Here is a 10603-nt window from a genome sequence, read left to right on the forward strand (position 1 = left end):
CAACCCAATTTACATGTCGCCGTAACATTGTAATAAATTTGAGATCATAGTCCCACCCACGAAATTATAAATCCATCGACTAATTTTTAACCACATTAGACTATCATGCGACTATATCGCAGGTTACTATGTCAAAAATATAATAAAATATTTTCCCCAAATTATGTTTTATATTACACAATATATTATATATAGAATTAAAAGAATTGAAATTTTTGTTGGTATTTGTTTTGCTACAATAATTCAAATAGGCGTTAAGAATAAGTGTTCTGTGTAATGTAAATTATGTATAAATAGCCGTGGTATATACCACGGGCGAAGCCAGGGTATATATTTAACCCAGTAAAATTGCAGCTTTCTATTGGTGAAAGAATTATTGAAATTAGTCAAGTGGATTTTACGTGAAAACATTACAAACTAAAAAAACTACAAAAGTTTATAACATTAGTGTAGATAAAAATATGGAGTACACGATAAATAGGATTGTTCGATAAATAAAAACCCAATAATGTTTGTAATATATTGTAATTCAAATAGATTTGTTCTTTGTTTTGCATGTATAAGGCATACCTATTGCAATTTTTAAATTTGAAGTATTAAATTTAATAGGAATTGGAAAAAAAGTGACTGAAAGAATGAATAATTACTGAAATGATCTTATTATTTGATGAAATAGTTAATGAATATTAAATTAAAATAAAAATTTACTTTTATTTTCATGAAACATAATATATTTGTTTTTATATTTATTCAAATAATTGTAATAACAATCAGTTATAAATAAAGAAGTAATAAAATATCTACCAAAAAAACCTAAATGAATGTTATAATAGGAATATTTAAAAAAACTACGTATTGAGAGCCGCCATTGCTTTCGAGAACTTTCGTTAAAACGTGAACTGGTTCATGTATTGGGTTCAGTTACATTCAAATTTTAATACTTTAAAAAACGACCCCAAAAAAGTATACAATATCACAGTTAAAAGATTATTATTTCACCATGTTGACAATCTGAATTTTAGTGATTCAATTATAATAATTTTAAAATAAAAAAAAGAATGTAAATTGACTTTCTCATTTCTAACAGAAAATAAAACACTCTGTATACGCGATTTATTTTTCTTTTGAGTTACATTCGCACCATAGACAAAGAATATTTCAAAACACAAAATAATAATAGGGATTTTTATTATTTTATTATATTATTATATTAATAATAATGCTATAAGAATGTGATAATAATTTATAATAAACTTAACGGTTTGGACGCTGGCTTCTCTATGCACATTGAAGCCGTGGTTTAATCAGCATCTGAAATAAAAAAAAATATATTTTTTTGTCATAAAATAGAATATACAGATTTTCTTATCTATACAACGCGTTCAATTTAAAATGGTAAGTGTAATACATACAAAACATTTTTAACTTTCCACGAATCTACTATCAAAATGAGAAAGATTAGAAGACATAAACTTAATATAATTACTGGATAAACCAGTAATCATATTTAAGTAGTTCCATCGCTTTGACATAGATGTCGCTGTATCAAAAAAAGTTTTTGTACAATGTAAAATGTACAAGATTTTACGCCAATTACAATTGTGAAGGAAAACAGTCATTAATAATAATAAAAAAAAATTAACAAATGGAAATAAGCAATAATCTTAAATTTCTTGATAAAGGCAAAATAAGCTCTCTTACATATTAGATGAAAAGCGTTACATAGCATCTATATACTCCTTTACTATTTTTATAACATCCTAGGTTTAACCTAGTGTTATTCTATATCATTGAACGTTTTAGTAATTCAGGCTTTTATTAAAGATAGATATAATATATAGATATCCCTACTAATATTATAAATGCGAAAGTAACTGTCTGTCTGTTACGCTTTCACGCCTAAACCACAGAACCGATTTTTTTGTAATTTGGTATGAATGTAGAACTGAACTTGGGAAAGGACATACTAGAATTTTTTCGCGAAAAAAATGGTAGGAGTTGATGGCGATATAACCGAATTCCACGCAGGCGAAGCCGCGGGCGGAAAGCTAGTAATATATAGGATAAGAAAGATTTCATTCAAAATAAAATACTAACAAAGGTATTATAATTCATAGGCATATAGGCGGGGCATTGTATAAAATTCAATAGTTCTAAAATATGGAGTAGGGGGGCTGGTGCGACAGCTGTTAAGTCGAATTATATATTCCCTAAAAACTGTTGGTGGATGTTATATAGCTGGTACGGCAGCCGGTAGGTCATTACTCCATGTACCTAGGCGGCTGGGGCTGCGGCTGCGGCGGCTGCGGCTGGTGCGGCAGCTGGTGCGGCAGCGGGTGCGGGTGCGGCAGCTGGTGTGGCAGCTGGTGCGGCAGCGGCACCGGCACGTACGGCACATACAGCGGCTTCGGATCGCGCATCAGCTCGTGATACAGGTTCAGGGCGTCCACTGGAATGGAGAAACGTTGTGAACTAATTTGTGTGTTGTTATAAACGGACCAACTCAGGTCATAGAGCTTTGCGCTCATGACTTTACTCGCTTCAATGTCATGCTTTAAAATATTTCATAGCGGATATTGATGTAATAACACGCCATATTATTTTTTACAATAAGTAATTTTTATAAGCGTATCGGCTTTAAACAATAATTGAATATCAAAAATGAGGTGATTAAATGAATATACAGTAGTGCAAATAGCATTTTCATAAAATTTTGTTTTTCGTTATTATTTCTAAAACTAAAACTTCCTAAAACACCATACCCAGTTCGGCGCTCAACTGTGTCAGTCTTGCATGACGCCGATCAGCCCTCTCCAACTCGGTATCCACGAGCGGTCCCATGGCGTACACCCTCGCCTCCAACTCCGACAGTCTAGCATCGTCCTGCGTCTCCCCGGTGGGGTCCGCTTCATGCAGGAGTGACAACGCTTCGTCCATGGCGGACTCGTCTATGCGCACTGGCGTTTCGGCGGCGAACTGCACGGTCTTGCCGCTAGATGTCGCCGTGGGGCGCGCTTCGGCTTCTGGAATGTTCGAGAATGTTTTAATGTATCCGGTTGTATGTAAAATATTTTATGAAGTGATTGTGAATTAATATCTATTTTCATGTATGGTTCCCATTTTATTAACACGAATGATCAAATCATAGGTGATAATTTTAGATTTAATGTACTTGATTTTATGTTCATAAAAATGTTTTTTTTATTTAATTAATTAATTATTAAGTACTATTCTTCTATAAGTATAGATTTACAGTGGCATAAAAATGTTTTTTTAAAGAAAAGTAATTTATACCATAAGTAAGTTTTTACAAATATAAATGAATGCTTGATTAAGATGTGTTGTATGTAAATTTTTAGAATGTAGTTATTTTATTTGTTACATTTGCGTATACTTTTTACCTACCTCCTTTTAAGTTACGTTGCTATCTATCTTTCAGTTGGTTTCCTGGTAGTTATCACTTATCCTTCCTACCATCCTACTATCCTACTAATATTATAAATGCGAAAGTTTGTAAGGATGTGTGTGTGTGTTTGTTACTCTTTCACGCAAAAACTACTGATCCGATTGCAATGAAATTTGGTACGTAGACAGCTGAACAACTGGAATAACAGATAGGCAACTTTTTATCCCGATATTCCTACGGAATATGCACTTACGCGGGTGAAATCGCGGGGCACAACTAGTAAGTGATAAGGCCACCTTCTGTGTTGTTTCTTCCTATTTTTTTAAGTGTAAGTTTCGTTTTTGTTTTTGCATTTCGTTTGCAGCACAACAAAATGTTTAAATTAACTTTTGTTTTTGATATAAATTACCTGGTGCGGGTTCAGTGAGATCGGACGTAACAAAATTAGCTGGAAACAAGCCTTCACCGCGCTCGTTGTAACCCTTCCACCAGTTGGGATCGCTCGAGTCGGTGACATGCACTGTAATTATAATAATAGGAATTGATTGGATTGTTGGATGGATTGTTTTATGGTCCTTAGAGCAATATTGTTAATAGATATATTTCATTGTTTCATGATCTAAAATTGTGTGTAGCAATCATATTTGGCCAATTTACAATATAACATAGAATATCTTGTGGTTCACAATTTTTCGACAGATTATAATTTGATGGTAAAACGATACTGATAATGAGAATTTAAAACATAAAACAAAACTATGCATTTTTAAAACAATACTTATGAGTATTGTTTAATAAAATCTGAATACACTACTGAATACAGAATACACTTCATGTTAAGTTTAAGGAAGAGCTCTGAAATCCGACAAAACTAATGTTTCAGTACATTTTGTGATGAATACAACTAAAACAGAATACTTATTTGTATTGTAATGTCGGAAAAAAATAGATTTGAAATATTGATTTTGTGATTGTGAAAGGTCTGCGTCGTCCTCTTCGCTTAAATTTAATTTGTGTGCAAATAAGCTCACTTTTTTTTTGTTTTCGCTTCACTTACAAGGTAGTTAAATAGCGAAGATTTAATGTCACCATACCATCTCTCTTTTTCTTTAGTCTTTCTCCATCCACTGTTGGACATAGGCTCCTCTACCATGAGTATTACTTATAACATTTACAACCGACATTAAAAAAAAAAACAAGGTTCTCAACTGATTGACATAATTCTCATTGTGTTTGATGGAATATTCTCCTATAGAATGTGAACCTCTCATATAGAACTTGAAGTTGGTGGAGAAAAATCGATGTCCCTGGGGTGATCAATTGACATGTTAACATAGAAATTCAAAGAAAACTCACCTATCTCTCCAGCCATGAACGTGAGCTCGTTATCTTCAGCCGCCTCAAAGTCGTACAAGGCTCGGACCTTCCTCGCTGGAGTCGGTGCTGGCGCGTCTGTAGTCTCCACCTTGGGGTAGAGAGCTGTGCCAGCGGATGTGGTGGATGCCGTGTTGGCTTCCCGGAGAGATAGCGCTATAGCACGAGCCAGCTCCTCTTGTTCCCGTTGGGCGGCCGCGTCTTTGGTAGCTTGCTATGTTTGAGAAGCAATTTATGTTTGAGTGATGTTCATATGGATATATCATAATACATAACAATATTGATTGGGTTTAATTGTTTAGTAATGGTTAAATTTCCGTCAGTATATTGAATTAAAATTAAAATCACAAAAAGCTTCATTATTACTACAGTTCATGAAACGATATAAAATTGTACTGTTAAAAGGACTGTTTTGGTGCTATACTAGAGATCCAACCTTTGGCTTTGCTTGTATATATATCCATTTGTTATAGCAGTCTGGGATAAAATACAAATCCAATAGTGAAAAGATATTGAAATCAGCCCAGTAGCTTTATGTTATTTGGTAAGATAAATTTGATTGATTTTAATAGTTACCATTTATCGTCGATATTTATAAAAAGGCATAAAACAAAACCATAGCATGAATCAACCAGTATATTACACGTCATCCAGTTCAATTAAAGTTTATTAATTTCTTATGGGCAAATTGATACTATATTTATGAATGTGTCTCGAGTGTAGGAGTAAAATACACTATAACGAAAATATTATAATATCAACATAATTATTTGTAATGCGGTATGATTCTCTGAACTTACATGTCATAAAATTTTCACATTCAAATTTGTAAAAAATAATGGCTAGTTACTATGCTACTTAGTTAAAAATTTATTCAATAGTCGGAACAACTTTCACCTGAGCTTCTGTAGTTGGCACACTAGTCTTCTCACCAAGTTCCGAGCATAGTTTATTATGCAACGACGGTATGAGATCCAGCTGGGGATCGTTACGGAATTCACCCTCCGCCCATTTGCGTAGCAGAGCCATCAATTTCTGTGATACCGCCGGCTGGGCGCGCGAGAGAAGCCTACGGAACTCCATTTCAAACTCTCTGGATGCTACTTCGAGGTGGAATATCTTGCCACAATTGGAAATACAAGCGTCCAGTAAGGTAGCGGCATGAACTTGAACGTGTGGGTCGGGGTGGGCTAAGCGGCGCATGACGGCGCGGAGGCAATCGCGCGAGTTGGTTGCGCTGGCGCCAGCTCGGTCGCATATCTCCAGAATTAGACCCCATTCTTCGCTGGTGTTGTTTTCGCTGGTTGCACGTTCTGAAATAATGCAGTTAATGCAGTTAATGAATGGGTTAAGTTAACATAAAACTAAATAATAATTATAAGTAAACATATTTCAATTCAATTATTTACTTCCGTTAAGAACAATAAGAATTCAAATTAAATCTACTACCAGTATACTGTCTTTTTAAGTACCTATGAATAAAAACTGTTCTAAGATTGTAAGTCACAAAGTATGGAAGTTTTATATTATTCAGATAGGAAAGCTTTTGAGAAATAAATATGTTAAATGTTTTATATAAGTGTTGACTGGTAAATATGTAAGATGATGACATGGACTAAATAAAATCACAACACACTTAGTGCATGCCTGTTTGCAACAAGCCTATAATAATAATGGGTAATCCCCTCTATTGAACAGAATTTTAAGGGGACATAATTAGTCCCTGCAATACTTTTCTGAGCAAATGTGTAGATTTTCATAAAAAACAAAACATTTCAGTAAAACATGAGGTTAAAGTTATTACACAAAATGGTAAATGGTTTTTTAAATATACTTGTAATATTTTTACACAAAAAATCAAAGAAATCAATTTTAAATATTGTTTATTTTATATATTTAGGAAGATGAAACTTCACTGAGTGACATAGGCTATATATGTACCACGGAACACAGTATATATGTACACAGTGGAAACAGGGTAAACAGCTCTTTCCTAGTTATAACTAGTTGTAAATTTCCAAAATTAATGCTTAAAATTTTAATTATAAAAGATTTGAAAGTTTTCAAAAATTCATCAATAATTTTCAATTATATGTTTGATTTTCATAAAATCTATAAATAGTAATAATATAATATAGGATAATGGACAGTCATATTTGTTAAAAAATGTGACTGTCCATTATCAAACGCATGTCTCATTGTATTTGAATTTGAGGTGCACACAGTCAAAACCACTGTTCACCTGATAAAATGTAAAATGTTTTTCAAGCTACTGTAAAATAAAGTGTATGTGAAAGAAGCTTTCGCTTACAAAGATGCGATATTAAAAGAGGGGGTTGTTAGCATTCACTAAAATGATATAACTTGAGATATTTTTAAACATTTTTTTATAGCACTTGAATACTGTATGAGAATTTTCTTGCAACACCAAGCCCTTTGTCTATCCATGATCCAGCCTCAGCAATAGAATTTATTTTACATTTTTGTTTTCATGTTCCTAAGGAACGCCCTACACTATCTATTGAGATGATCAAAAACCATCCCATACATAATTAAACATTATTTGAATGCATACAATATTTTATCAATAGAATGGGGCCTTATTTAATTAATTTAGTTTTTACTTTTAATAGGAAAAAGTAGAGATATTTTAAAGGAACAGAAAATTATGATGACATTGTTACTTACATAAACAAAACCCTTCTACCCTTAACTACTAATTGAATTTATTATTTGCTTTTATGGATACACCCACAATACCGTACATATGAATTCATTGGTTGATAAAATTTACAGGCAGTAGACAAAGCATAAATCTATTATAATTGACGAAGTGTAATCTGTGCAAATGTAATTGTAATGCATTAATAATTAAAGGTGGTAATTTAAAATGAAAAAGAACTAAGGATAAAAACTCACAGCTAAATGATCTACAAAATTCTCTTTTTTAGGTACTATGGAAAACATTTACCTGCTTTAAATAGGTCATTGAATAATCTTGAAAACTTCTTGCAAAACTATTGCCCTACAATATTCTCTATAATCAATGAGTCATTGATAAATAAAAAAGCAATGGTTCACACAAAGATGGGATGAGTGCAATAGTCGATAATATTATGACAGATAACAAACAACATTATACTTTACTGGTGAAAGATTAAGAAGTTCAAGATGTCGTATTTTTTCATTTAGAACAATGCCGAGGTTAATAAACTTAATTGTCTACGTACCAACGTCCTGGTCAAACGGTGATGAGGTTCCAAAGATCCCCATTTTTTCAACTGCACTCAATAAAACTATGTATTTGTAATATTAAAATTATTAATGTGGAAACTTTACGTGTATAATTCACATAGATAAGAAAATAGTATAGACTCAGGATTATTAACTTATATGATTTTATCTTGTTGTTAATCTTGTTAAAATGATTTAATTTATGCTTTTCACAAACAAGCGATTTGTCACCATCACTGTTTTCTAACTTTCAAATGTCAAAATATCAATGTAACTGACATTATCTTCCACTTACAATGTCAAGTCTACGTAATCTACGTCATGTAGAATAGAAAACTATCTATGGTTACAAACAGACTAAATATATTTATACTAAACTCATTATTTTAATACCTACCAACCTTTTTATTATTATTTAACCATTAAAAAATTCTAACAATGTGCGAGTATTTACGTTTGGGCAGAAAAAAACCTTTTTAAATGTCATCCTACAGGACTAACAACTAACTAATTGTTGTGAGTGACCAGCATTAAATAACATAATTTCTTTTTTTAATGAAAATAACAATAAAAATTTCCTGTGATCTTTGTCATAAAAAAATATAGCAATTAAATAATTCTATCAAGTACTTATACAGATTGGTAACCAAATTAATAACTTCATAAATCAACTAGAGACATCATGCGCATATTGAATTGAAATGGTATGAAATGAGGCTACTATCGATTTTGTCACGTACTTCAACTATGGCTTCAAGTCATTGAAGCATTTCCGTTTTTGCCCAAGATTTAATATTATTTAAAAAATTACAGTCAGATAAATTAACGAATTTTGTTAATTTAAACATTTTGCTTAGTATATTTTTGCATGTAGTTATTAAGTAGGTAATAAAACTCTAGTTAAACGTTATTTACTTCTGTAGGGACAAAAAACAATTTCACGAACAAATCGAATGAAACCATAACCCAAGAATTTACTGGTCATATCAATAAAAAATGACTGCCTATTCATCTCTCTGGTATCATCGGCAGGTTATTTTGAATTATTACAAGGAAAACTAACTGAGAACATTGTACAGTTTCAATTAAAGACCGGTTTCTAATATTACTCATGATATCGAAAACTATCTCAACATTTTCAGAATTGAACGTGTTACGAGTTTAGAAAGGTCACTCAAACATCACTCTATTTTGTTCCAGCATAGTTGGGAGCTGTTAACGCATTTCGAGTTTTACACTCTCAACATATACATTCAATATTTTTAACACAAGTCCATACAAATACAATTTATTGTAAAGTGAAGTCCCTGTCCCCTAGTGGGGTAAGGGGCAGATGATAATCATCTGTTCCACTGATCGATTTTCTTTATGGCCAAGTAGGTGATCAGCCTTCTGTGTCCTACCAGACCGAGACATTTTTTTTGTGCGTATTCACCGAGATTCGAACCCAGGGTTCTACGCTCACGCGTTAACAACTATACCAAGGAGGCGGTCCAATTATTTTTACATTATTTTATAAACAATAATTTGGAATAGATATTATCTATATATATAAAATTCTCGTGTCACAGTTTTCGTTGCCATTATACTCCTCCGAAACGGCTTGACCGATTCCTCTGAAATTTGGTAAGCATATTGGGTAGGTCTGAGAATCGGCCAACATCTATTTTTTATCCCGATATTCCTACGGGATACGGACTTACGCGGGTGAAACCGCGGGGCGCAGCTAGTATTATATATGAATTTCCCGTGTCACAATTTTAGTTACCAAACCCCTCTAAAACGGCTGGACCGATTCTTATGAAATTTTGTGTGCATATTGGGTATGTCTGAGAATCGGCCTACATCTATTTTTCATACCCTAAATGATAAGAGTAAGGCAGAACAGCGTTTGTCGGGTCAGCTAGTAAGCTATAAAATATACAATTCACTATTTGACCCTTCAGTTGCGTTACCAAGATGGCGCTAGAGTCGTTCATTTTCAAATATCCACCCACGTACGCCTTTACAGCTACAAAATTGAACAAAAACATAATACCAAATATAACAATGTTAATTTTCTATTTTAATTATGTATATTATCGTTAGATCTTATAATTACTATAAGTCACTTAAATACTTAAAAATTGTTAATAAAAAAACATAGATGTCTCTGATATATAACTCATTTAATCACAATGCGCAATCGAAATATACGCTTAGAGTTGTTATTATACTTTATAGAAATTTAAAAGTACTTGTTAAACAATTGAATAAATATTTTAAAATTTTAATGAAACAGTTCATGGCCTCTTAATTATAAATTACAAAATTTACACAAACTGTTTCAAAGTCAAACTGCGCTTTGCTTGTGTCCATGAAAGCCGAAACACAAACGCACACAGACGCACACGTACGCGCTGGTTATCGAAAATAATAGGTACCTAAGAGTAAAACCTAGGTTTATCTATTAGATATTATTGCATATTATTATACACGTTAATTATATTTATAACTAACTTATTTAGTAAACGGTAAGTAAGTAATAATTATTAAAAACGGACAAGAAATAAGATCCATCCAGGATTCATTAAATTTAATATTTATTAA

The 10603-nt window shown here is 32.4% G+C and overlaps 1 protein-coding gene across 1 annotated transcript; it reads right to left on the reverse strand.

Moving 5' to 3' along the window:
- Window positions 1-872: 872 nt before the first annotated feature.
- Window positions 873-8273, reverse strand: LOC119830034 (signal transducing adapter molecule 1). The gene is made up of 7 exons (XM_038352864.1): window positions 8011-8273; window positions 5678-6093; window positions 4763-4994; window positions 3816-3926; window positions 2763-3023; window positions 2275-2449; window positions 873-1311 (listed from the first exon to the last, which is right to left on the reverse strand). Exons 1-7 carry the CDS (start codon window positions 8051-8053, stop codon window positions 1305-1307), a joined length of 1245 nt encoding a protein of 414 aa, XP_038208792.1. The 5' UTR covers window positions 8054-8273; the 3' UTR covers window positions 873-1304.
- Between the last annotated feature and the right edge of the window lie 2330 nt (window positions 8274-10603).

This window comes from Zerene cesonia, chromosome 1 (genome assembly GCF_012273895.1).
Source record: "Zerene cesonia ecotype Mississippi chromosome 1, Zerene_cesonia_1.1, whole genome shotgun sequence".
Lineage (NCBI taxonomy): Eukaryota > Metazoa > Arthropoda > Insecta > Lepidoptera > Pieridae > Zerene > Zerene cesonia.

What these genes read in the sequence shown, in the direction of transcription:
- LOC119830034 (XM_038352864.1), bottom strand. Translation starts at nt 8,053, where the DNA reads ATGGGGATCTTTGGAACCTCATCACCGTTTGACCAGGACGTTG. An exon ending in TGCCAACTACAGAAGCTCAG is followed by an intron (nt 4,995 to 5,677) that starts GTGAAAGTTGTT and finishes TCTCAAACATAG; the next exon opens with CAAGCTACCAAAGACGCGGC. An exon ending in TCTCACTGAACCCGCACCAG is followed by an intron (nt 3,024 to 3,815) that starts GTAATTTATATC and finishes CGAACATTCCAG; the next exon opens with AAGCCGAAGCGCGCCCCACG.